Below are 26,342 nucleotides of genomic sequence, written 5' to 3'. Positions count from 1 at the left end.
ATGTCTTGCCAAATAACTCATTAAAAAAGTGTTAGTGACATCGTTTTCAATGTCTCAACACAAAATACACGTTTGCAAAAAGAATGATGTAATTTATACTGCTAACATGCATCAGAAGTCCACCACGTTATCGAAAGTATGTCAGTGTAAGAACAGTAAAAAACTGGCAACATGCCACAAAACAAAGACGGTAGTAACTAGGGACGCATTATGGCACCTTGGTATGACGTGCCATCACTTGTTTCTGTTCCTGCATCATTCTTATAATTCGCGACATCTAAGCTTCGCTACAGGAATTGCCTAAAACACAATTTTACAGAAATGGCACTCTGCTAACGTAAGGTCACTTTCCCAAACAGCGCCACCTGTTCGTTCGGGTGGCTTTGGCTACTTCCACGCTCAATGGCATGGTACGTTGCATCTAAAACGCATTGAGCATGAGGCCGCGAGTGCGCCGCGCTACTCACTTGTGAAGATTGGGCTCCCGGTATGATATTTGTTGTCGACGGCGGCGTCCACCAGCGGTCTGCTCTAGTGAGTCGTCGGTGCCAGACTCGGCGTCACCACCGGGCCCGACCGGTGCCTCCCGGGCATCTGGCGGTGCGGCCGCCTCGGACCACTCCGGCTGCACCTCCACAACCGCCTCGGACGGCTCCTCCTGCTGCGGATCGGCGGAAGCCTCGGAGGCGTGGGGCGCCCCGTCCGCCGATGACGCGTCCGCCGACGACGCGGCCGCCGCGTCAGGGGCGGACGCGGCGCACGACTCCGGCTCGACCTCCCCGGAGGACTCGGACGACTCCGGCAGGGCGTCCGCAGGCGGCGCGGCCGCCGCGCCGGCGCACGACTCAGCCGACGCGTCCACGGCGGCGTTGACGGCAGAGTCCGGCGGAGCGGCCGCAGACGAGCCCGGCTCGGCGGTGGACGGAGCCTCGGCGACGGCGGCCGACGCCCGCTCCGTCGCAGCACGTGGCGGCGAGGCCGGCCGACCGCTGGTGGCGACCGCGGCGGGACGGCTGGACTCGGCGGCGGCCGGAGGCGCGCTGGGAGGCGCCGGACCGGCCGCCTCGCGCGACGCGGCCGGGCCCTGACGCTGCTCGGCGGCGGCGGCGGAGGGCTCCCGGTCGGCCAGCGGATCGCCCTTCGGCTCCAGCTCGGCGACCGGCAGGTCCGGATACACGAACAGCTCCGGGTCAAGCGGCGGGCGCTCCGAGCTAGGCACCTCCGCACCGCCGAGCGGCGCCGGGCCGGCCGGGGACAGCCCGTCCAGCTCCGGCAGCGACCCGACCACGCTCGAGCGTCGGCCGCGCCCCTGACCGCGACCCCGGCCTCTGCCTCTGCCGCGTCCTCGTCCTCGTCCTCGCCCCCGTCCCCGTCCGCGGCCGGTCGGCGTACCCGGCGACGCCCGTTTGGCGGGCGGCGCGCCGACGGCCTGCCGGCCGCGCCGCCGCTTGCCGCCGGCGGGGGGCGTCTCGGCGTCGGCGCGGTGCACCCGTACCGTGGGCGGAGTCGCCAGCTTGGTGTCGGCCACCGGCGACGGGCTGCGGTGCCCGGCGGCCGGGGCACGCGGCCGCTGGCCCGCCGTCGTCGCCGGTAGCCAGACTCGGTGACTGGGACCCTCCAGCGGGTCGTCCAGCGACGTGGCCGCGACCCGCTGCTGGGTGCAGGCGCGCGGCGCCTGCGGGACGGGTGGAGCGTCATACGGCAGGTATCTCCTCGGCTATGACGGGCACCGGACCTCGATCGCGCACAGGCCCCACCCGCACGCCCACTCAAAGCTATCTGCCCAATTAAATGCTTTCGAAATGTTTCTCAAAAATCGTAACGACATCGGTGGCCATCAAAAGTATTATAAATGCGCCAATCACAATAAGTTACCAAGCTGTAAGCTGTAATAACTCCGCAATCAGAATCAAATTGGTTAACGAACTGTGTCACTCACTTCAACGGCGGCCTCAGAACTCCACCTTGAGGGTGTGTGTGTGTGCGAGGGGGGGGAGCAACCAAGGTTGAGGGGCCCAAATACCAAAGTGTTTTAATTTTAAACTACCAGACTTAGCTTTCTTTTAACACAAAGTCTTTTTTTGCCATTAAGGCGTAAATCACATCAAACAGCTACACAAAAGAAAGGCTAGGCGTAACCGTCTTCTACCAAACAAATCTTACGCTACCGCCTCAGAGTTAACCCCGTCAAAGCCCGATAACGGCGCCCCGTTTTTGATTTGCTTGCTCCTGGGACGAGCCGAAGCCTGCGGTCGGTCGGCGGGCTGGCCCGACGGACCTTTTGGGCGAGCAGGTGCCGGTAGCGCTGCTTGACGCTGATTTCCGGGCTCGGGCTGGCCTCGTCATCGCCGGCGGCCGCCCGCTCAGCTGTCGCTGCTGGCGGCGCTGGAACGGAGCCAACAGTCACCGGAGAGCGTGCCCTGGCAAGGCTAGGCCCGGCAGGCGATTCTCTGCCGAGAACAGCCGACAGTGGATTGGTGGGGCACTTAGGTTACTGATGAAACCATGAGGTTTTTCAGGTGAAGGGACCCGACATGTGCCCGGAGCACCAAAACCATCCCAAGATCTCGTATACATGGGGCTCCATAGGATCCTCGATTACACATTGGGACCCAGGCGCAGGTCTGGAAAGGACACAGTTTACATATCTGGACAATCGAGGTTTCCCACATGACTAGGTACGTTAGAATCACTCACTAGAACCTCTAGGTAAAAACAACTTCTGGCTGGAGCAGACGATCAGTGACATACGTCTCCTCACATGATGTAACAATGCTTTATGAACTTGTAACCATTAACGGGCAGGAACCGGGGCATAGAATCCCACTCCCTGGGCCCAGTGACAGCATTTAAAATGTGATCCATTCCGTGGCATCCTGATTAAAAAAGAACAACGGTGCGAACAATGCAGGGACCATTTCGCGATCGTGTCAAAGCTTCAAGCGCGTGCGAATCCAAGCATCGCACCCTCTCAGTGGCACAGGACAGCGCCCCTCGTGACGACACACCGCCACCTTTGACCTCGCGCTGACCCGTGGCCAGCGGCGCACCTGCTGGCGGCTCCGGCAGCGGCTCCTGAACACCGCAGCTCGTCCTGGTGCGCCGCGAGATGACGACGGAGCGGTCCGGGTCCGCCGAGCGGCGCCCCCGCCGGCCCTGCGTCCTCCGCGTGATCACCACCGACTCGTCCGGCTCGGCGTCCGGCTCCGTCGCCGGCTCGAGCGCCGTCTTGGTGCGGTCGCCGGCGCGCCGCGTCTTCCGTGAGATGATGATGGACTCATCCGCGCTGGGCACAGATGCCCTTCGTGAAACAACTGACTGGTCGGCGCCCGGGGAGACCACCTTCTGGGGAATGATGGCCTTGCCCACGACGACCGCCTTGCGCGATACAATGATGGACTCGTCCGCGTCGGGGGACGCCGTCTTCCGCGCTACGACGCTGGACTCGTTCAGCCCGGGGGAGGACGTCAGCCACGTCGCGAGGATCGACTCGTCCGCATTGCGGGCGGCCGTCCTGCGCGACACGACGACGGAAGTGTCCAGGCCGGGCGCGGCTGCAGCGGCGACGGACCCGCCCGGGTCGGGCGAGGCGGTCTGGTGCGACGGCCCGGCGGCAGGGCCGGCCGGCCGCCGAGGCTCGGCGACCTCGTCCCGACCGGGACCGGTCGGGTCCGCGACTGACCGCGCCGCCTCCGGCTCCGTCTGCACAGCCGTCGCCACTACCGAATAAACGAAAGGGTCGACAGTGACGCACGCGGGCACGCTACATCATGGGCATATTGAAACGTCAGTGGGTTACCAGCAAGGCACTGTAAGGTTGGCAAATCATACTCAGGCTTTTGATAAACTAATGGCACGCGCTGAAGGCCACGGATAACAACATTATTCGGACTACCGTCGACGTCTGGCGCATCAGTATGTATGAAACATTTCGGCCAGTGACTCTCCAGCCGTCGTCAGGTCTTATGAAGTCCTGAATGATGAAGGATTGTGAGGAAGGAAATTTATGACGGACTGAATGATGCTTGGCTCTCAGCCATGTACGTTTCAAAACCCCGATTCTCTCCTTAGAATTGCTGGGATTAAAATACACAGCGTCTTCTTGGTTGTGAATGCAGTGCTCTACCCAGTGCGCCAAACGAGCACAGTGAGCTCAGTTGATAGAGCATGACCATATTCTCGCAATTAAGGGGCACCAGGTTGAAACGCCAGCGATTCCAAGGAGGGAATTCGGGTTTTGACGCATGCATGGCTGAGAGCCAAGCATCATCCAGTCCTTCTTATGACTCTTGTAACAGCTGACAACGGCCGGAGGGTTCACGGTCCGAAATGTTGTATACATGCTAACACGTCAGATGGGGACGACAGACCTAGCAGTTACTACATCAGTAATACTAATAACTCGCCTCAGTCCTTTCGTAAAGCTGCAGCTAATGTCACCGCCACGTCAATAATTGAAAACGGGACGCATACTACATTTATAGTTGTTGCAAGACATCCTGGAAACCAGCTACAAGCTCCACAAAGAGCCGACAACAGCTGTCACCATAACGAACCAATCAATCCGACGAAGTGTTCCATGATACCCCAGCGTGAGCTACCACCGATGCCAAATCCACCCAAAACTAGCCCACAAACAAGCCAACCTTAAGACACTGGCTCGCAACCAGCAGCAAATAAAAACACATTCCTGGCATCCCAACACGGCCTCACGGATTCAGAGCCGCAGAGCCACCGCCGGGCCCAGGTGAGCAGGACTTACCCGAGCGTCGATGAGCGACGGAGCGTCCCCGCTGCGTCCGGCGCTGAAGCACCACCGACTCCTCCAGCTCGGCGGCGGCGTCGGCGGCCGGCTCCGCGCGGCCCGCCACGCCGGCCGCTGTCGGAGGGACGGGCGTCGTCACAGGTCAGCCGACACGGGCGTGACGCCGCATCCGCCGGCGCCGCCCAGGGGTCAGACCAGCCCGAGCCGCAGAGGTCTGTGGCTCGACGGTACCCCAGACCAGGAGCGGCACGCAGCTGGTCCATGCAGCACAACTGGTCCGAGTACAAGCGAGCGCCAGGAGGATTTCAGATGCTCGCTGACGTCCTGCCCCGCTACCGCGAGCACCCTCATCCTTTCGGGCCCGTACATGCCTCTTAACAGATGTACCTCACCATGTTCAGCAAAAAAAAGGAGAAAGAAGCCAGAGTGCATGCTCACAACTGCACCGCTTATGAAAAGCGGCACCCACTGACGAGGTCCCATGCGGCCAGCAGCTTACCGGCAGCGGCGCTAGTGGAGGCCAGGAGCGCGGCCGGCGAGCCGGCTCCGTCGCTGCGTCGCTGCCGCCCGCGCCGCGCCGGCCGGCGACGCCGTGCGCCGGGCGGCCGGGGCCGGGTCCGATGGCCGCCTGCCGACCGGCCGAGGCGCGCGGCTGGCTGCGCCGCGCCGAGTCCGGCTCGTACTGGCGCCGCCACGCCTCGTCGCCGGAGAGGCGCTCCTCGGCGGGCACCACCACCAGCGCCTCGCGCAGCGGGCTGAGGCCGTCCGGCTCCAGCAGCGACTGCTCCAGGATGACGGAGAGGTCGGCCAGCGGCGTCGCCAGCGGCAGCCGGCCGCCCGAGTCTGGCGGCGGCGCAGCACACCAGGCGTCGGTCAGCTCGCTCAGAGGCGGACGGTCGACGAGCTGCGAGTCTGAGTCCGATCACAGGTAACCACGCCGCGGACATACTACTCTGACGAAGCGTCTTGTCTTCAAAGAATGTGCAGAAAGTAAAGAATTCAAAAGCACACGCATAGATGCGAACCGCTTTCAGCGGACACTGACCGCCACCTCAGTCACTAAGCGAGGTCAGTGAGTCATCGCAGGACACCACGCACGCGTCACAAGACAGGACACCGCAGCACAAGACAGCCCACAAGCACCGGGCATCGTCGCCGGCCGCCGCCAGACCCACCTTGCAGCGGCGTGGGCTCCGGCTCCTCCTCAGGCTCCTCCTCGTCGTCCGTGTCCTCGGAGGACGGGACGCGGCGCGCGCCCGGCGCCGACGGCGGCGCGAACCAGCCTGAGCTGGTCGGCAGGCGCGGCAGCACGATGGACGGGTGTGAGATGACGTTGCCCGCCACCGTGGGCAGCACCTTGTGCAACTTCTTGCTGGGGCCGGCCGAGCCGTTGGGCAGCGAGGACAGCAGCACCCCGTCTGGAGCGGAGGAGACACAACGCGTCACGGACAGCGGCGCCGCGCGACGGTGAGGCAATCATACCGCGGCTAACTCGCGCACGCACGCCATTGTCACAATTAGGCAGACATGAACGCAAAAAAGTGCCAGATCATCGGAAATTGGCGACACAGATGTTACTTCACATCTTCAACGGCCCTACCTTCAAACTAGTTTGGCTTTTTATGCGGCTGCTATTACCAGTTTGGGGACGAAATTATTTTACTATGTCAAACTGCAAATTTGTACTGCACCATACTCCATGCATGTACCAGTGCATCCACATATATTGGTCGTTGTCGGCGTGTCAGTATCATATTTCCATGTACAATCAGAGCTACAGAATAATCTGCATATTAATGCCTGTATCATGTCCTCATAGATGCCCTGACACCAATGTGTGATAGTGCAGTTTGTTGCTTTCCCAAGCAACCAAAACGTTTTGACACACACATGAAGAAGTAATAACTTGTATCCGTGGGCGTGCCTTCTACAATTAACGCACATACACACTGTGACATGTAGGTCAGCAGGGAACTATCAAAGCATCCTGGACTGCAGCACTCATTGCCATCATTATCCCAAATCGCAACATCCAGTCATAACGTCCAAAACACGTCCAATGCCGTGCCCATTGGTCGAGCTCATAACCTCTCAGCTTGCAATGTCCAAAGTCACAACATTCAATATTTGCAACATCCAACAATCATGACATCCAGTTGATTGGCTCTAAATGACACTATTTGTAGACCTTTGAACGCCATGAACACTGGGCGCCATGAACTTAGATGGCGTGATTCAGGATGCTGTAAGCTTGGATGCTGTCATTTTCCTGTCCGGGGACACTGCAGGATTTTTGTACGGTATGAACGCTGGGTGCCGCGATTTTTGACGTTCTGGCCGTCGCAAGTTATGAATGCTGGATGTTTCAATACGCCTCCAGGCCAGTGGTCCAACTCAGCCAACCCTGGGAGGGGGTGGGGCAGAGCGCCACGTGTTGGCGGGAGCCAGCTCACCGCACCAACCTGTGCCCGGCGCCACCAGCCCGGAGGCGAGGCTGGAGGAGCGGCTGCTGCGGGCGCCGCCGGTGCCCATGCTGACAGACTTGCTGCGCCGCCGGCTAGCCACGCATCTCTGCAAGCCCACGTTCAGCTGCTCGGTCAGCGTCAGCAGCAGCTGCAGCGAGCCGCGGAACACGTCGTTGATCCGCGTCAGGTCCTCGTCGTGTGCCTGCGCGGGTGGGCGCGGCACGGTTATGGAACAGGCCATAGCATGGCAGGGAATATGGTGCAAACACAACAGGTCCATGATCGCAAAACAAGCTAAAAAATGTGCACGGCGCACAGAAGGATCCCAACAAGGTGGAGATGTGGTCAATGAACAGAGTTAGAGGTAGAAGCTATGGAAAATGTTCCAAACATGGTGGAGTCAATGTCTTGGAACACATCCTGGGGACAATGCTGTCAGGTTCTGCAGTGACAACATAACACAGTCTGTCTCAGGGATCACTCACAATGTCATGTATCAAACAGGTTGAACTATATGGTCTTTGCTGAGTCCATGACATGAATCAAGATCATGGATTTCTGGTGTAGCTGGCTGGATAAAGCAGTTTGAAGACTCATTGTATAATCAACTATGGAAGAATAAAGCCCCCAAAAATGCTTTGTTTTTGTGCCTTTATCTGGCACCTGTTATTTGGTATGATTTTGTGATCTGCCTCCCTCATGTCTTACCTGAACCTCATTTCTAAGGGCCATAATCACTTCATGTTTCCCAAGGACCTCCTTCTGCAGCTGAATCTTCTCATCAAATCTGTTGAGCAACAAGGCTACCTGTAACTATGTAACTTTGGCAGGCTTCATTACAACACTTATGTGCAAGTAATACCTGACTTTACAAAAGGCTGGTAGAATATTCATGCATATTTTCAACCATCTTGCAGCCCACTTATTTCTTATGTGACAGCCTAACAACTATGGCAAGTAGATAGTAGCCAGAAGCATGTGAATATAAAACAACAATCAAATGTATGAACTAGATTCAGAAAAGCACACAGTGCATACTCACAAGCATTTGTTTTCAATCTTCTGTTCAGTGAGTGCTCGAGAAAGGCTTCTGTTGTTTGATTTCAGCTTGATGAGCTTTGGATCCTTATACATAGCTAAAAAGGCACATGTGTCATGAGGCATAAGCAAATTGACAACTGAGACAAACCAAATTCATTGACAAATCATGCAACTTAAAATTGCTTACAAAATAGCTTCATTACACCATACCAACAAAAAACCTTCATCATCAAAAGGTGGGCAGTTACTGAGCACATATCTTGTGAGGTTTTTATTCCTTCATTGCCCCACTCAGTTACATAACAAGTTTCACTCACCAACCTAGGAAAACACACATATTGCATTTGGTGTCATACTTACTACTATCATTTTTTGACTTAGAAAGTTCCAGGGCTATCTTTTGTCTCTGCTTTGCCCTCATAACAATTCCTTTCTTGATAATAAAAGGTTGAAACCTTTGCTTCTTGACATGCTTTGGAGACTTGAAAAGCATGGCATCTATGCTAGACATATCAGCTGAAAAGCAATATTAAAGGTCATCATAAACAAATAACTGATGACTGGTCCACTAACATAGAACATTATAACATGAAGGTGCACTTGTCATGACCAAATGCACATACAGACACACACACACACACACACAAATACATGTAGATTGAAAATAGTACAACATAGCAACTGTACAGCTGTATATGTGCTGTGCCTGTGCAAATCAACATATTTCTGGACTGCATTATCACAAATAGCAGTGAGCACAAGTGCTTCCAAAACTTATCATATCAGATAGAGGTCCCCAGTTGAAATGAATGGGGAGAAAGGTTGGTGACAACACATCACTGATACTGGCAGCAGCTTTATCCACTGTAAGCCCCACAAACTCACAATCAAAGCAGATAAAACAGGTCCCAAATGTCAAAAACAAAAATGTCTCGCCCAGTGCTTGAATACTAGCTGGAATTAACTGTTAAACAAAGAAAACAGACGATGTAAGCCGACATGAATAAGACAAGGCGAAAGCCAAATGGCACGATATAATCATACAAGCGGAACACACCAACTTGCACCGACAACAACCACACCTACACGAACAGGCCCACATCCCTATCACCAAAATGCATCCATGGTTCTGAGGTAAGTCCAACGCCCTGTGAGATCTATTTAACGCAGTTCACGCCCAACCGACTCAGTCACCGCGGACATAAGACACGGTCATTAACAAACGCGAATATTTCATTCATTTGAGTACCAGCATTCGCATACAAGCGCCATTATTGGCAAACGCCAAAACAAGATGACATCATAGACTACATCTTTTTAATTTTCAGAAGCACAGCACAAATGGATAATTATCATAAGCAGTATGGTATACGTGATTTTAATTACGATTATTTTACGATTTCGAAAATCTTTAAGACTTTCATATTTTCAAAAGGTCAAACGTGACAGACGCGGGATTTTGAAACAAACTGCTACATAAATAGCGCGTCACAACTATAACCTGCGCAAATGATTACAACGCAAGGCCTACAACCTCGCGAACCCGCGGTCGGTTTGATAATTGCGAATAGCTGAGTGCGCGGGTGTTCTGTTCTCGTTTGGAAAGCAGCGTTTTGTCGTCATACGTATTGATTATACTTCAAACACAGTGTGGATGAAAGGTGTGAATTTTAATGTTAAAAATGCAAAATATGGGAGTTAAGTCGCGCTATTAGTGCAGGCAAGGGCGAGGTTTATCAGAACATCTGTCGGTCGCTTGTCACACTGAACTAAACTTAAATTGACTAATAAAATGCAGATTTTGTACACCAAAGTCTCTCCAGGCTTCTCAGTATGATTTTTTGTTTTAATTTACATGATTTACGATTTTGGTGGCAATTGGTGGCCACTAGCATTAGTTTGCATATGAAGGATTCCTCAGTCCTCCATGGTGCCTTTTGATTTGGTCCGTGGGATTGCCATCTGCTCATGTTTTATTGTTTTGGTGCCTAGCATGCATATTCCTGGGTACCCCAAAAAGATCTCAGGAATCAGGATCCCATTATCATGTAACTTTATAGGATCCTGATCCACCCTTGGGATCCAGACACATGTTCAGACTACCAGTATGAGTTGTGTTTGGTGACCCTGCTATGTTTAAGCCTATCCTGTTTATTATAATGTGTTTCCTCAAAGTTGAATGGATTATTCTCATAATATGCTGATCAGAATTACTGAGATATGTGGTCATGTTAGAAGCTATTAAGAGTAGGATGATGGAATTTGAATGAATGCAGATGATTAATAAGGATTGGTACATTATACCAAACAGGACAAACCTTTCCATGTTTTAAATATGCACCAACTTGCTTAGGCATGGTAAAACCTAGGAAAATGTGGATCAAAGAAAGATCTGGGATGTCATAACATCAGATGATGCTGCCATACCTGAGCACCTGGTTCTTTGATATTTGATGTGTGTGTTTGCTATTTCTCATCATTGTTGTGTGATGTATGGTATTGCAAACAGTTAACAGCCTTGATCTGATGATAACATTCTAGAGATGCACTGGAATGCCTTTTCTATTTATCCACAGAGTATGTCAAAGGTGGTGGTGGAAAGCCTAAGGAGTCTGGTGTTCACAGATTTGCTCGATGATGTTGAGGTAAGCTTCCTTTTAGTTAACATTTATTTCAGTATGGTATGGCAATGTTTATAATGTGTGGGTTTGGCTGTTCCTAGAATGACATTGTGCCATCATGTTTTTGTTTACATGTTTAAAAGCTGTTTGCTCCATAAAATAATTTCCACAGGCTGCCTCTGCACTAAGGCAATCTTGAGATCATCACTGAGCCTCTGTTGTCTATGCTGCTGTTTGGCACCCCATGTTTTGCTCATGTTGCAGTCACGTTTTGCCACTCTGTGGTATAGGGGAGATATTCTGGACTCATAATCCAGCAATGTTGCATACAAGTCACAGAGTAGGTGCATTGTTTGGCCTGACTGGGATGTGGAAAGGCCGGCCAGAAACTGGCCAACCAGGGTCAGCCCGGGGGAGGGGGGGGGGGGGGCGGTCGTGCCACAGCATTGTAAACCCCCCTCCCCTCCATTCCTGTCCGGCAAAAGGACCAGTCCATTGGACTGGGCAGCACGACTTGAGTGATGGGTTCTGGGTACACGCAACAGGCTATCTGAACCCAAAGCCAACCATTCAAACCATTCAGATAAATTTGTGTAAACCATTTATATTACATGCAATCCACAAACTGTTTTTTTTTTGCATGGCAAGCAGCTTGAACGTGATGTACTCTGCTAACGCCAGTACTCCGCCAGACTTTCGCCTCAGCTGGTCCGGAGTACGCGGCCGTGTACCAGGTGCTGTGCTCGGCCGCCTCCCAGCTGCAGCACCGCGGCGGCCAGCTGGCGGCGCCGCAGTGGCGGCTGCTGCAGCGTGCCGCGCTGCGCTGCTGCGAGGCCGTCGGTGCGCTGCCCGCCGACGCACGCGTCAAGTTCTGCGAGATCGTCTACAACTTCATCTATGCCTGCGCCAGGAAGGTGGGGTAGTCACAGATGTTACTCTATGTTGGGTTAAGTGTGAGGTGCAGAAATCGGCCCGTTCCGCATTTAACTTATGCTGTGCTTATTAAACGTATAGGCCAGCTCGCGGTTTGCGGTGTGACCGTGCGGTAGATGCACCCTAAAGCCCTCCCCCCGCCCCAAGCTCGCGGCTCACGTCTGGCCGGCTGCAGCTCGTATCGACGTTTCCGCGCGCCCCGGCACGGTTTCTTGCCTGCCTGACCACTCCTTCCGCCAACAGGACGAGTTCGAGCTGGTGAGCGCGTTCATCGGCCAGCTGGAGCGCCTGGTGCCGTGCGAGCTGGCCGCCGTGCCCGTCGCCGCCGTGTTCGACAGTCTGTCGACCGTGCTGCTGCGCATCGGGCGGCGCGCGCGGCCGCCGCCGCTGGCCGGCGCCCTGCTGCTGAGTGGCCTCCGCCAGCTGCTGCTCAGCCGGCCGGCCGATGCCAAGCTGGCGGCCGCCGCCTTCACCGTGTCCGATTGGGCCCGGCCGGCGGCGGCGACGCCCGACTCGCCGCTGGCCGGTGGCCTGCTGGCACTGGCCGCCGCGGCGCCGGCCGGCCAGCGCCTGCCGCTGGCGCTGGCGGCGGCAGCGGCTGGCCTGCTGCGGCACCGGGCCGTCGGTGGCGCTGCCGGTGCGGCTGCGCGAGCTTTTTCCAGAGGCGCCGCCGCCGTCGGTGCGGCTGGTGGCCGGCCTGCTGGAGGCGGCCGGCGGGAGGGCGGACGCGCTAGCGTCGGCCGCCGCCGCCCTGCGCGAGCTGCAGCCTCTGGACCAGACGGCCGCCGAGGCGCTCTTCACCGTCCACCAGCTCCTGTTCCAGCTGACCCGGGACAACCGTCCAGACAGACCGACGGTTCGTGCATGGGACTTGGATCACCCTCAGTCGTATTGCGTAATTACCCTGGTGTATATTCTATAAACTGACGGTGTGCGCATTGTTGATAAATGCACTTTCTTGACAACCTTTCTCCTGACGAAACTCTTGTGTTCTGCCCAACCGGTTCTACTGTGCTCTGTTGTACCCTGTGACACGTTCTACCACCTCATCGCGGCATGTTTCACCTCCCGCATGCAGCGCCGTGCCATGCCCCGGGCCCACCCTCCTGTGCCGCCTCTGATCCGGCCGTGACCGCCGCTGGCCGCCGCCAGGTGTCGGCCGGGCTGGCTGAGCTGGCGTGCGACGCCGCCCGCCTGCTGGCCTGCGCTCCGCTGCCGCCCCATGTGCAGGCCGTCGCCGCCGGCCGCGCTTGCAACCTAGGCGCATACGCTGCTGGTGGAGTCGCTGCGCGGCGCGGGCGCGCCGGCGCCGCCGCTGCTGGCCGCCGCGCTCGCCATGCTGCGTGGCATGACGCCGCTCGGGGACCGGCTGGCCGACGCCGACGCCGCCTGGTGGTCCAGCGTTCTCGGTGAGCGCAGCTGCGGCCGGTTGGCCCAGCGGGCTGTGAGTGAGAGTGAGAGAGAGAGAGAGAGAGAGAGAGAGGAGAGAGAGAGAGAGAGAGAGGGAGAGGAGAGGAGAGAGAGAGAGAGAGAGAGGAGAGAGAGAGAGAGAGAAGAGAGAGAGAAGAGAGAGGAGAGAGAGAGAGAGAGAGAGAGAGAGAGAGAGAGAGAGAGAGAGAGAGAGGAGAGAGAGAGAGAGAGAGAGAGAGAGAGAGGAGAGAGAGAGAGAGAGAGGAGAGAGAGCGAGAGAGAGAGAGAGGAGAGAGAGAGAGAGAAGAGAGAGAGAGAGAGAGAGAGAGAGAGAGAGAGGAGAGAGAGAGAGAGAGAGAGAGAAGAGAGAGATGAGAGAGAGAGAGAGAGAGAGAGAGAGAGAAGGGAGAGAGAGAGAGAGAGAGAGAGAGAGAGAGAAGAGAGAGAGAGAGAGAGAGAGGAGAGAGAGAGAGGAGAGAGAGAGAGAGGAGAGAGAGAGAGAGAGAGAGAGAGAGAGAGAGAGAGAGAGAGGAGAGAGAGAGAAGAGAGAGAGAGAGAGAGAGAGAGAGAGAGAGAGAGAGAGAGAGAGAGAGAGAGGAGAGAGAGAGAGAGAGAGAGAGAGAGAGAGGAGAGAGAGAGAGAGAGAGAGAGAGAGAGAGAGAGAGAGAGAGAGAGAGAGAGAGAGAGAGAGAGAGAGAGAGAGAGAGAGAGAGAGAGAGAGAGAAGAGAGAGAGAGAGAGAGAGAGAGAGAGAGAGAGAGAGAGAGAGAGAGAGAGGAGAGAGAGAGAGGAGAGAGAGAGAGAGAGAGAGGAGAGAGAGAGAGAGAGAGAGAGAGAGGAGAGAGAGAGAGAGAGAGAGAGAGAGAAGGAGAGGAGAGGAGAGAGGAGAGAGAGAGAGAGAGAGAGGAGAGAGGAGAGAGAGAGAGAGAGAGAAGGAGGGAGAGGGGAGGGAAAGGGAGAGAGAGAGAGCGAGAGAGAGAGGGAGAGGAGAGGGGGGGGGGGGGCACGCGGTTGGCGCGAGTGTGGCTGAGCCGTCGGTTTGTCTTGTGCTGTGTCAGTTGCTGTGTCCGGTCGTTGACGATGTGACCAACTGAGTTGTCCACGGACCGCCGTGACTTATATACGTGAAGCGCCACTTCTACTTCGCCGTTAGACATCGATGCCTTGGGCGAATTTCCCTCGTCCGGGGCGGAAGGCCCGCTCACTCCCCTCGGCCGCTGCTCGCCGTGCGTGTCGTGCCTGGCATGCGCCGCCTCCAGGTGACCTCGGCTGACCCCCAGCGACGGTAGCCGGGAACCTGGGCACGCTGGCCAACCGGGCTGGCCGGTTGGACGAGGCCGTGGATGTGCTCACGCTCTTCCTAACGACCGCCTCAGCCTGCGACCCGTGCCAGCTCAAGGTGGGCTTCTCACGCTCCGGTGGTTACTATCGGCTGAACGCGACGCCAAGTGGTCTTACCGTCAGCCCGTGCCATCTCGAACTCGCTTTCATCTCTCTTTCAAAGTGGTTACGTTACTGCCACGGATGGATGATGTGTTACATTGCCGCGTTGCATTACTTTGGCCACCACTGGACACTTATGCTTGGAAACCAACGTGATTGCATGTGACGTAGAATTGTTTCAGTCTCGTATTCAGTTTTGTTTTCGCTGATGACACATACAGTCTAGGTGGGATGGCTGAAGCACTTCCGTTTGTCACTGCGTATCGGTCCATATCACCCTTCGGTTACACCAGTCGACACCAAAGCAGAAAGTCAGCCCTCACGTTGATCACGGTACCCTACCTCGCTCCGTCCGTCGATAGTCCATTAGCGTCCGGGACTCATGGCGCGACTGATATGCAAACCCGCATTGTCCACGTGGAAGCGTAGCCCGTGAGCCCCGGCTGTCACTCCCGTCTGTCGGCAGTCGTCGTCAGTGGCGAGCAAGGTGCAGGTGCTGGCGGACGCGTTGCGCGGTCGGGAGCAGTTCGCGGCGGCGCTGAGGGCGCTGGCGCGCGCCCTGCCGCTGGCGCCGCAGCACCATCTGCAGCTGCTCGCCGGCTGGGCCAAGGTCAAACGCGACGCTGCTCGCCGGCAGCACACCGCCTGTCTGGTGAGAAAGGGGGGGGGGGTATCTGGAGAGAGGTGAGAACTCTCTGGGAAGAGGTGAAAACTGTCGTGGGAGAGGTGAGAACTGTGTGGGGAGTACACAGCACTGTCTGGCGGGAGGTTTGGCTTGGCTGTCGTCTAAAAGGCGAACACGTCTGCTTGGGCTAGAACTAACTGCTTTTTGTCGGTTTTTTGCAAGAGGCATTTGATCGGTCGTTTTCAGATTCACATTCACGACAGAGCCTTAGCTGGATGGGCTGTGATTGCTATGCGCCGTAATCTTAATACACTGGAGTTTGGCGTGGTGGTTTCTTCCTAATTTCAGTCCAAACCACCAGTATCTCATATCTGAATACTTAACAAGGTCTGTGGATCCCGCAGGGCGAGACGGTGCCGAAGGTCATGCTAGAGGTACTGGGGGAGCAGCAGCGGGGCAGTGGTGACGCCACGGACACCGCCCGGCTGCTGAAGATAGAGGTGAAGCAGTACGTGCTGATCAGGTTAGTGGATGGCCACCACGCTTCCTATGGACGTGTCCCAAGAGCAGCATGTCTCGTATGTGGTGGCTAGATGATAGGCTTGTGGTCTATTACACAAGTACATGTTGAACGATTCTTTCGATTCATACGCAAAACATGTCACATTTCCCCTAAAATCGGCAGGAAGCATTACGTTTTAGTCCGATAGAACATATCGTACCGTCTCTTTGGCTAAACGGGACTGTGAGAGGATCCTGTTTCCTGTTTTTTTTATAGCAATTGTTTGTTCCGTCGGCAACGACCGCAGGTGCTGGCATCCTTCGTGGGGCTTGGTGGGCGCTTGGCATGTGCCAAAAGCCAGCTTTCTACAGCTTCAACCGTCAGTGCGTCACGTTTGCGTCAGCTGTCTGCCGTCACCTTGCTCCGCTGTGTGGGTCATGTCACGTGTGTGTGTGTCGGTTCGCCGGGTGCTGCCGCCAGCGCCGCGTCCGCCGACCTCGCCCGACCCAGAGACTTCTGACCCCGGCGCATGCTCCGCGGGCGGAAGCTGGGCGACCCGTGTGACCTGCCGTGACCCACAGCGCCCAGGAGTTGAGCGTGCCGGTGCGGGCGGCCCTGGAGCAGCTGGCCACCCTGCCCGACCTGCGCCCGGCCGACCGCGCGTGGATGCTGGTGACGCGCACTCGCACCGACCCGGGCCGCAGCGCCGAGCTGGCGGCCGCCGACTGCGCCCAGGCCGTGGCCATACTGACGGACCAGGTACGGCTGGCACGGCCTGCTGCCTGGCAGGAGAGCAGTGGAGCAGCTCGAGTCGTCGGTAGCCGCTGAGCGAGAGAAGGCAGCAATTACAAGAGTTTTGTCGGTGGCTGAACTTTGGGGTGGTCGTTTCGAACCACCATTCGTCCTCGTAATGGTCCTACATTCGCCGTCGTCTGTAAAGTTTACCCTCCTTTTGGCATTGCTTGCCCTCGCGATCGTTCTATTCCACTCGCTGCTGCGTTCCTTGTCGCGGCCTGCGAACTGATCCGTTGCTGACGAGCCGCGGCGTCTCATGTCGCTACTGATCCCGCTGAGCTGCTGACCGTCTGCCGTTCGCCCGCCGTCCGGCCTGAACGAGGCGCGGTGTTGCTGTGCGGCCGGGCGGGCTGACCCCGCGCACTGACGTCGGCAGGTGGGGCAGGACGGCGCCGCCTCTCCGCTGGCGCTGAACCTGTGCGTCGCCAATTATCACCTCTGCCTCAGCCGGAAACGGGTCGAAATGGAGGCGTCCAAGGCGAGTCGAACCCGCGGTGGCCGGTGCTCCCGCTCCGAAGGCTGCGTGACTCCTGTGTGGGCAGAGGCTGGCGTGGTTTATTTGCGCCCCCGGAAAATCGCAGGTTGAATACATTTAAGCGTGAACCCATGTTCGCTACGGTGGCTGATCGCCCTGATACTGAGCTGATACTGAGCTAATTGCTATATTGCTAATAGTATTGATAAACCTTCGATATTATATGAGCTGTGATAAGCAAGTCCTTGCGATGTCAGAGTTTGTAAAACCAAGCTGTGTACTCTGGCATGCCTCAAACCACTTACCAGTTAGCTGTCATACTCCCAGTGGTTCCGTCGCGTGGTGGGAAACTTGTTGAGCGTTTTAGTGCGACATCCTGACTGCCTCGCACCGGCCGCCGGTACTGCTGTGCCGTGTCGTGTCGCGCCTGCCCTGCGCGCCTGCCTGACCGACGGCCGCGCCGGCGCTGCCGCAGCTGTCGCCGCTGGCGCGCCTCACGCAGCGGCCGGAACAGCCGGACGACGAGGTGGACTTGGATGCCTCGTGCACGGTGGTGCCCGACTACCTGGCCATCAACCTGGAGCGCGAGGCGGCCACGCTGCAGCCGCTGCAGGCGGCGGTCCAGCTGGCGCGGGCGCTGCTCGACACGGTCGGTCGGTCGTGCCGCCGCGCGCTGCGCGTGCGAGGCTGGCGCCGCACCAGGGGCGTGGTGCGGCCGCTGCAGGGGGAGGGGACAGGGGGCTGATCCAGGAGACCAGGGCTGACAGCTGTGGACCGCTGTTGGAGCAGGAACACCACTGATTCAGATGTAGTACAGGTGACATGTGGCGGCTAGACGAGGCGAGCTGCTGATGGACCAGGGCGGCGACAGGAAGTGGCTCGTCGAGAGAGCCGTGGGAAGGCCTGAGGATGGTGATGGGGCCAGGATCTACAGTGACCCTGTGACCTGACCCGTGGTCTGCAGTATCAAGTAGTGCCCCACAGGATCGGATGGCTACCGCGCCTCCGCTGACCTCGTAACGTTGACGTGACCCTGTCACATTGACGTGACCTTGTGGCATTGACGTGACCCCGTGACATTGACGTGGCCCTGTGACATTGACGTGACCCTGTGACCTTGCCCTGTGACCTCATAGCCGCCGTGACCCAGTGTTCTTGACGTTGCCTGGTGCCCCTCACCCGACCCTTTGACCTTGCCCCACCCCTGTGACACTGACCCGATCCTGCCACCATGCCCCAGTTGCGTGACCTTGTGACCGTGCCCAGACCCGGCGTTCTGACCAGCGGCCCCGGCGCCGACAGGACCGCACAGAGTCGGAGGACTACCCGCCCACCGACCTGCTGGCCGTGGTGCTGGGCGCTGCCCGGCTGCACTCGGGCCTGGGCTACCGGCTGCAGGCCGGTGGCGCTTGGCGGCTCGTCCGCCGCGCCGCCGACCGGCTCGGCGACTCGGCGCTCGCCATCGCCGGTGAGGGCACGCCGCGCACGTCCACCGCGGCACGGGGAGGACGCCGGGACTCGGCGGAGCTGATTATTAAGCATTGGTAGTGACGTAGAAGGTGCGGCTGAAGAACGCAATGACTAGGCTTGGCCGTGAACCCCACCCGTGAACTGATTCACTCACGCTTAGGTGTTACGCTACAGGCCGACAAACTAGCGGCCGACTTCCAGCGGCCGACTTACTAGCGGCCGATGCACGAACGGCCGATGCACTAACGACCGACTTACTAGCGGCCGATGCACGAACGGCCGATGCACTAACGGCCGACTTAGCTACGGCCGGCGTACTAGCGGTCGACTTACTTACGACCGATGCACTAGCGGCCGACTTATTAACGGCCGACTTACTTGCGGCCGACTTACTAGCGGCCGATGCACTGACGGCCGACTTATTAACCGCCGACTTACCGGCGGCCGACTCACTAGCGACCGACTCATTAGCGGTCAACTTACTAACGGCCTTACAGTCGTCTCATGACCAAACAATGTCATTTGATCGAGTTCGCTTTGAAATCATTTGTCGCCGAAGAGTTTGAACCCCTCGAGCTGTTGTCTGGACACGTACGGTGACAACAGCCGGCTTCAGCCCCGTGTTGTCGTTATACCCGAGCGTGCCATCCGGCGGTGTCCTGCGCTTTGACCGGCTGCCGTGCGGCCTCTGAGCTGCGCACTCTGCCCGACAGCGGCCTGCGAGCTGCTGCAGCTGCACCTCTGGCCGGAGGAGGAGGAGCAGGCGCTGGAGTCTGTGACGGCGCTGGCGGCGGCCTCTGACGATCCGCTGCTGAAGCTCCGCTGGACCGTGGCGCGCGCCTGGCGCCACTATCACCGCCACGAGGTCCGTGACAGCCCCGGCACGAGGGTGATCCGGCTGCGCTGTGTCAGGCCGCTGCCGCGCGCGACGGGAATCGTTACAGGAGCGGAGCGACCCCGTGCTGTGAAGCTCAGGTCATCTATATTAGGCGGTCGTGTCTGAGAACTACATGCATTGAAAGCAAGCTCCAGCACGCGTCACGAAATTGTGTATTTCATGTGCATGCGGCGCGTCCATGTCACGCCGTTTCTAGTAGTCGCCCCGCATCGCCGCAAAACGCCTGCTGCTCCCTGGGTTTGGTCTGCAATCCATCCCCCTCCCAGATGTCGACCTGATGTCCCCCGCCAGATGCTGACCTGTCGTTCCCCGCCAGGTGCCGACCTGTTGTCCTCCCTCACAAGTGCCGGCCTGCAATGCCTCACCAGATACTGACCTGCCGTCACCCTTCTCCCAGGTGCTAAATCGCCGTTGCTCACCAGGTACTGACCTGACGTTCCGGCCAGGTGCCGACCTGTTGACCCCCCCCCCCCCCCCAGGTGCCGACCTGCCGTCCGCCGCCAGGTGCTGACTTGCCATGTCCCAGCGCTGACACTCGTTCGCTGACAACGCTGAGCTCCGTCCCTCCCACCAGGTGCGGTCGGCCCTGCCGCTGCTGGACGCCGTGCTGACGGACCCGCTGCTGCTGACGCGCACCACGCAACACTTCCGCGTGGCGGCCGACGCCCACCGGCTGGCGTCCCTGTGCGCCTGCGTGCCGCCCTCCACGGCCGACCGCAACGCGCTCGAGCTGGCCGCGCTCGCTGCATTCTACGCCCGCTGCGTGAAGATGTGGATGGCTGTCGACAAGCCCGGTGGGTGGCTGTGCCAGCCGTGCGGCGGGGACGGGCAGCTGTTGGGGTGCCTGGGTGTTTGTGTCGCGGCGTTGTGTCGTACTGTCATGGGAAGCAAGTGCAAGTTGGGGGTAATTTGCTTAGGCCAATGTTTTTGTTCGTGGCGTCTTGGCCGTTGATAAAGCCCAATAACGGCAACAGTGCAGGTGCTCTGGGTTTGCTGGGCTGGAAAACTTATTTCTGGAATCATAATTTTCTGCTCATTCCAGGAAAAATAAGATGAAAAGCCGTCTCTCCTTAAGTATGCTCAACAACGTGGCCCTTCAAAGAACGTGGGCATAGGGCTTTCTTATGAAAAGCTTGTTCTTGTGAAAGGCCAGCTAGTTTTCACTCGACCCAAGGGATTACCGGTCCGCCACTGCGTTTCGGCTTCGCCTCTTTCCGACGACCTTGCCCGTCGTCCGACTCCAATCGTCTCCCCGTCCCGCCCCGCCCCTCTGACCTTTCGGGCGTGACCGGCCAGCGTGCGTGGCCGAGCACTTGTCAACGCTGGGCATGGTGTTTGAGACGATCCACCACATCGGCTCCGTGCTCGTGTGGATGCACTGCCCGCGAGAGATCCGCAACTACGTCCGCGAGCAGATGGAGTCGGCCCACCACACCGCCTGCGCACTCTGGTCGGTGCCGCTGTCCCGGGCGGGTTCTGTTACCCTGGACGGGGGTAGCCGGGCTCTGGTCGGTGCCTCTGTCCCGGGCGGGCTCCGTTACCCTGGACGGGGGTAACCGGGCTCTGGTCGGTGCCGCTGTCACGAGCGGGCTCCGTTACCCTGGAGGGGGATAACCGGGCTCTGGTCGGTGCCTCTGTCCCGGGTGGGCTCCGTTCCCCTGGACGGGGGTAACCGGGCTCTGGTCGGTGCCTCTGTCCTGGGTGGGCTCTGTTACCCTGGACGGGGGTAACCGGGCTCTGGTCGGTGCCTCTGTCCTGGGTGGGCTCTGTTACCCTGGCCGGGGGTAACCGGGCTCTGGTCGGTGTCTCTGTCCCGGGCGGGTTCTGTTGCCCTGGACGGGGGTAACCGGGCTCTGGTCGGTGCCTCTGTCCTGGGTGGGCTCTGTTACCCTGGACGGGGGTAACCGGGCTCTGGTCGGTGCCTCTGTCCTGGGTGGGCTCTGTTACCCTGGACGGGGGTAACCGGGCTCTGGTCGGTGTCTCTGTCCCGGGCGGGTTCTGTTGCCCTGGACGGGGGTAACCGGGTTCTGATGGGTGCCTCTGTCCCGGGCGGGCTCTGTTACGTTAGGCAGGGGTAGCCGGACTCCATGAATCAGAAATGGATGGCGTTTGCGGAAGCCAGATAATGAAGCTGTTTTGCGATAGATCCGTCGTAAGAATAACAACCTTGTGCGGTCGAGTAAATGGGCGTTGACGGTATCGTGCCAGCCTAGGTCTGCGACCGCCGGCTGCCAGATGGATTTTGTGATCAGGTGGCGTTGTGCTTCCCTCGATCAACGTGTTTCTCCCACTACGCGGTGTATCTGGCTGGCTCCTCGTACTGCCACGCGCGCCGGACTGGTCGCCGCTGTTGCTAGCGTTCGAGCGTTCGGGGCGGGGTGTGTCTGACGGCGTGCGGGCAGCCGGCAGGACGGCCGAGTTTCTGTCGCTGCTGATCGAGGCCGACCTGCTCTGCGAGGACGCCGAGGACACCCAGATCAAGCTGGACACGCTACGACACATCACGCTGGACGGCCCGGTCCGCAGCAAGCGGCCGAAGCCGGCACCGAGCTTGCCGGCGCCGCCGGCGGCGGCGGCGGCGGCGCGGCGGCGGCCGAGCCCGGCGCCGAGCGTGACTGTCAGCGGCGCCGCCGCGCCGCCGCCCGAGAGCGGCCGCGAGCTGCCGGCGCCGGCTGGCGCGCTCGGCAGCCCGCTCGGCCGCGACGCCCGCTGGCTGCAGCGGCAGCCGCGCTGCACCTCGCCGCTGCTGCGGCGCCGGCCGTTCGCGCCGCCGGCGCCGCTGCGCCACGCCGCCGGCTGCGGACTGCGCGGCCTGCAGCTGCCCGCGCCGTCTGCTGCTCGCGTTCTCGCTGAGCGTGCAGACCGGCCGCTCCGCCGTGCTGGCCGACGACGTGCCGCTGGCGCTGGAGCACTGCCAGGGCGCCGACCAACTCTACCCCCTGCTCGAGGAGAAGGTGAGCGGTGATGCCGGCCGTGCAGTTGGCAGCTGGGTTGCGTTGGTGCTGTAACAGCCAACCGGGGCTCTCATATTGCTGGGACCTCCACAACATTTTTGCGTGAACATGCACCAAGTGGTATGAGTGAGGTAAGGCTGAGGCTGAGGCGTTTGTTGACGTTGGGTTGTAATACGGCCAACCACATTTGCGATTGGTCATCTAACAGACAGCCTTTAAAGGTAGCATCTAATGTACGGCAAAGCCAGCGGAACACCGCCGCCTGGCGTGTCCGTTGGTCCCAATAGAGTCTAACTAACCACCAGAAACAGTGCCAGTGGACCACTCAGTCAGAACCTGTGGTCAGGCATCAGCTCGCAGACTTCCGTTTCTCCGCCCGTCCGCTCGCACTGCAGCAGGCCACCCCGTCCGCCCCGGCACCTCTCGCCTCGCCTTCCGCCCGTGCTCCGGCGCCTCCGGGCAGTGCGACTCCCACCAGTCCGCGCCGCAGGTGCGTCTGGCGGCCGCGTCGGTGCTGGGCCGTCCGCCGGCGCCCGAGCAGCTGGACGCCCTGCTGGAGGCGGCCCGCGTGGCGCGCTGCCGCGGCCGGCTGGCGCAGGCCGACATCTGCAGCTGGGTCGGCCGACACCGCGACGCCGCCGCCGCCAACGGCGCCGCGCTCCAGCTGCTGCGTGAGCTGCCCGGCCGCGAGCAGGCGAGTGGGCGCGGTCCGTCTGCGCGGGGCGGCAGCGGGCGACGCGGGATAAAGCGACGCTCTCCGGAAGACGGGGAAGAGTAGCGTGGTGTGGAGACACGCACGAGGATTGGGGCCGCTGAGAGGCCGCGGCAGGTGGTGCGTCTGTGGGACGTCGTGACTCCCGCATTTCTTTATTAAGTCCGATTCGCACCGCGTCCTTGTGGTCGGCTCGGCGGCGTGTTTAGGTTGATCCTCAGTTGTAGGTGCTTAGAGCATGACGTAACCCAATGCACATGGCTGTTCACTAATTGCCATCTCCGTTGCAGTTTGTCGCAAGACACATGTACCTGCTCACTGAAATATGGAACCAGCGAATTCTGATAGACAGCATTCTGTCCGAGGAGGACGACGAAGTAGCGGCCGTCAGCAGTCAAGGTGCGTAAGTGTGCATGACACCCCCCCAGTCCCTGGCCAAACTGGGGAATGTACGTTATTCAGTGTGTAGCAAAGAACATTATTCACATAGATAATACAGAAGTATTAGCCTTATTCCTCGGAGAAAAACCAGGAGAATGGAGATGTAGTTGGGTTGATATTTCGGCAGCATGCCTTTTTCGAAGCAATCTCCAGTCTCCTGGCTTTCCTCTTAGGAATAAGGCTAATAATACTGTTATCTATGACTGGGCGATGCGTTGATTGCGACTTGTGAACTCGGCTAGCTGTCGCCACTTAATGAAAATGAATTTTTGCCTCCCGTTACGCGTTGCAGTTCTGACGTCCCGCCTCACAACTCTTAGAGGAGCGGGTGCGCGTGTGTGACCGTGTTTGCGCACCGCCAGCTGGCCTGGAGCCGGCTGGGCTGGCGGCGCCGGAGGACGTGTCGCCGGGCCGGCTGACCCCGACCTCGGCGCCGGCAACGACCGCGGCCGCGCCGCCCGCCCGGCCGGCCAAGCGCGCCGGCCGCGGCCGCGCGCCGCCCGCCGAGACGCCTGCCACGCCGCCCAGCCCGCCGCTGGTGCGCAGCACGCGCCGCCGCGCCGCCGCCGTCAAACACGAGATCCAGCAGTGTCAGCCGGCGCGGCCGGCCGCCCGCACGCGCAGGAAGCCCGCCTGAGCGGCTCCCTGGGTCACGGCAGCTGCGGTTGCCCCACGTGGCTCGGCAGAACCTGGTGGGCAGATTGATCCACCGAAGTACGCCAAAGACGTCCAGCGTGTTGTTGCAATGACGTGTACAAAGGCGAGCACGTGTGATTGCCATCATATCAGTTACCGTTTAAATAAATGTCTCAACGCAATCCACTCAGGCTGGTCCGTTTTAGATGATAACTCATCAGCCATGTCAACGATCCGTGTCCGTGTCCCGATCACGCGTCGTCTTGCTGTTTGGCGTACGCCAACATCCTTGCGTCCCAAACTGAACATTCTCTTCATTCCTGCGTTCGAAGCATTTTGTAAATATTAGGGAATGCGTTATCCTGGTCGGTACTCATATGTAAATGGTTAATCGGCTCCACTCGCCGGCTGTCGGCAGTTTTTACCATATTTGTGCGTAGAGTTCTTGGCAATAAATTGCGCGCATTGCATTGCAAATTATCATGGTGTTCTTTTGGGAAGACGACACGGAAGGAAATTGTTCCAGTCCTGGACATTTTGTTTGACTTTCGGCCAAAAGTCAGGTCAGACGCCATCCATAAACGCTGGGAAAGGGCTGTCGTGATGGAGCACAGCTCTGCGCTCCTCACCAATGACATTGACCGCCCTCAGCTTCAACAATCGATACGCCCAAACTTACTCCAGATTGCAACTCGGAGACAACAGACTAGCTGACCCGCTGCAACGCAAATGTGATACCCACATCTCAGTATCCGCATTATCTAGTTGCAACAGACTCAGAATGGACCCAATGCGAGTCGCACAGCACGACACAAAGAATAATATAAATGAGTATATTTTAACTTGGTCCGTCTTGCGTCACGTATACGGCATCAGCCATCAAGCAGCATGCATTTGTGACAGTGTTTCTCGCTATTAGTATTGCGCTGCCCGCGTCCATCGCTCACCGAATGGCGAACGCTCGGTGTCAGTCTGATGGGCTCGGATCATTAACTTCTCGTCGCCGAAACACATCGGGTGTTCTCCCACTTAACCGATTTTGTTGTCAGGCACTAAGCGACATACCCATACAAAAAACAAGCAGCCGACGAAGGCCGCAGCTATCACACGCCAAAGCGTCATCAAAGGCAAAACACCACAGTGACAATCACACCGAGAATGAAAGGGATGCGCGTCATGCCAGACACATGAGGTGCACGTGGCAGTTATCATCTTTCGACGATAAGGAAACCATTATCGTATGGCTTGTGATACTAGGGCATTTATGTAAATGTTTTCATCCCTTCCTTCAGAGTAAGTCAGCTGTGGACTTGAGCAAACACTGAACATTCAGTAACAATATGTCGCGAAAAGGCATTGCCACAGTCCTTGACTTCTCGCCATGGACGGAGTAGTTTACTCTTTCAGTTACACTTACAATACACTGAAAACATTGGGTCAAGGCGGGCACCGCCACCCCTGGCGGTGCTACTAAACATGCGGCAGTCTGAAGCACTAGATTTGACAGTCTGTAAGCCTACACGTGTGACAGTCTGTAGTCTTAGACATGTGGCAGTCTGTGTGAGACGCCTTGCAGCACAGCCGACCAGAGCTCCAGCAGGCGGGACGGGTCGCCGCTCCACGCCTGCACGCGCTCCAGCAGGCCGCGCAGGCGCGCCAGCACGTGGCTGGGCACGCGTACGGTGTCAACGGTCGGCGGCGGCAAGCGGCGGCGCATGGCGCGCTGGAGCCGCAGCAGCGGTGCCAGCCGCGGCCCGCCAGCCACCAGCAGCGAGCCGCCAGCTGGCTCGGAGGCGGCCAGTCGCACCGGCCAGCCCCAGAGTCGCGCCGACACGGCCGACTCCTGGCCGTCCTCCCGGCAGCGGCCGTCCCGCAGCGCAGCCGCCAGCCGCTCGGATGGCGCGCACCGCTGCGCCAGCGCCACGCCCAGCTCCAGCGGCGGCGCCGGTACCAGCTCGACGGTCGGCGGCGGCAGCAGGAGCGGCGCGGTCGGCGGAGCCGGCGGCGGCACAGCGCTGACGGCCGACGCCGCCTCCAGCGCATGCAGCTCATCCAGGGTGGTGCTGAACAGTGGCAGCGCCAGAAGAGATGTGCGGGTTGCCTGGGACTCATGGGGTGTCTCACTGTCATCCACATATGAGCTTGGGACACTGAAGA

General features: G+C 58.5%; 3 protein-coding genes and 1 long non-coding RNA gene across 4 annotated transcripts; 3 read left to right on the top strand and 1 right to left on the bottom strand.

Moving 5' to 3' along the window:
* Positions 1–463: 463 nt before the first annotated feature.
* On the bottom strand, positions 464–9,737 carry LOC119089922 (uncharacterized). Its single transcript, XM_037212727.1, has 13 exons — positions 9,658–9,737; positions 8,632–8,787; positions 8,273–8,366; positions 7,939–8,017; positions 7,228–7,432; positions 5,941–6,183; positions 5,449–5,608; positions 4,869–4,879; positions 3,051–3,554; positions 2,279–2,385; positions 1,569–1,675; positions 1,496–1,538; positions 464–661 (listed from the first exon to the last, which is right to left on the bottom strand). The coding sequence occupies exons 2-13, from the start codon at positions 8,780–8,782 to the stop codon at positions 464–466; spliced, it is 1,902 nt and encodes a 633-aa protein (XP_037068622.1). The 5' UTR covers positions 8,783–8,787; positions 9,658–9,737.
* Positions 9,738–9,823: 86 nt separating this feature from the next.
* LOC119114822 (uncharacterized) lies at positions 9,824–11,658 on the top strand. Its single transcript, XR_005096076.1, has 3 exons — positions 9,824–9,932; positions 10,848–10,916; positions 11,585–11,658. It is a non-coding gene; the product is annotated as an uncharacterized LOC119114822 (long non-coding RNA).
* A 1,501-nt stretch (positions 11,659–13,159) lies between these two features.
* LOC119089921 (uncharacterized) lies at positions 13,160–18,760 on the top strand. Its single transcript, XM_037212726.1, has 9 exons — positions 13,160–13,234; positions 14,515–14,633; positions 15,144–15,329; positions 15,707–15,825; positions 16,386–16,563; positions 16,976–17,077; positions 17,550–17,663; positions 18,377–18,472; positions 18,719–18,760. The coding sequence occupies exons 1-9, from the start codon at positions 13,162–13,164 to the stop codon at positions 18,758–18,760; spliced, it is 1,029 nt and encodes a 342-aa protein (XP_037068621.1). The 5' UTR covers positions 13,160–13,161.
* Positions 18,761–20,070: 1,310 nt separating this feature from the next.
* Positions 20,071–24,895, top strand: LOC119089920 (uncharacterized). Its single transcript, XM_037212725.1, has 7 exons — positions 20,071–20,236; positions 20,739–20,892; positions 21,852–21,984; positions 22,352–22,396; positions 22,860–22,886; positions 23,399–23,507; positions 24,837–24,895. The coding sequence occupies exons 1-7, from the start codon at positions 20,212–20,214 to the stop codon at positions 24,893–24,895; spliced, it is 552 nt and encodes a 183-aa protein (XP_037068620.1). The 5' UTR covers positions 20,071–20,211.
* The last annotated feature ends 1,447 nt before the right edge of the window (positions 24,896–26,342 follow it).

Source organism: Pollicipes pollicipes, unplaced genomic scaffold (assembly GCF_011947565.3).
Source record: "Pollicipes pollicipes isolate AB1234 unplaced genomic scaffold, Ppol_2.1 Scaffold_3087;HRSCAF=3621_pilon_pilon_pilon, whole genome shotgun sequence".
In the NCBI taxonomy this organism is placed as follows: domain Eukaryota; kingdom Metazoa; phylum Arthropoda; class Thecostraca; order Pollicipedomorpha; family Pollicipedidae; genus Pollicipes; species Pollicipes pollicipes.
The sequence above is the reverse complement of the archived record's forward strand: the minus strand, read 5'-3'. Positions and strand labels throughout refer to the sequence as shown.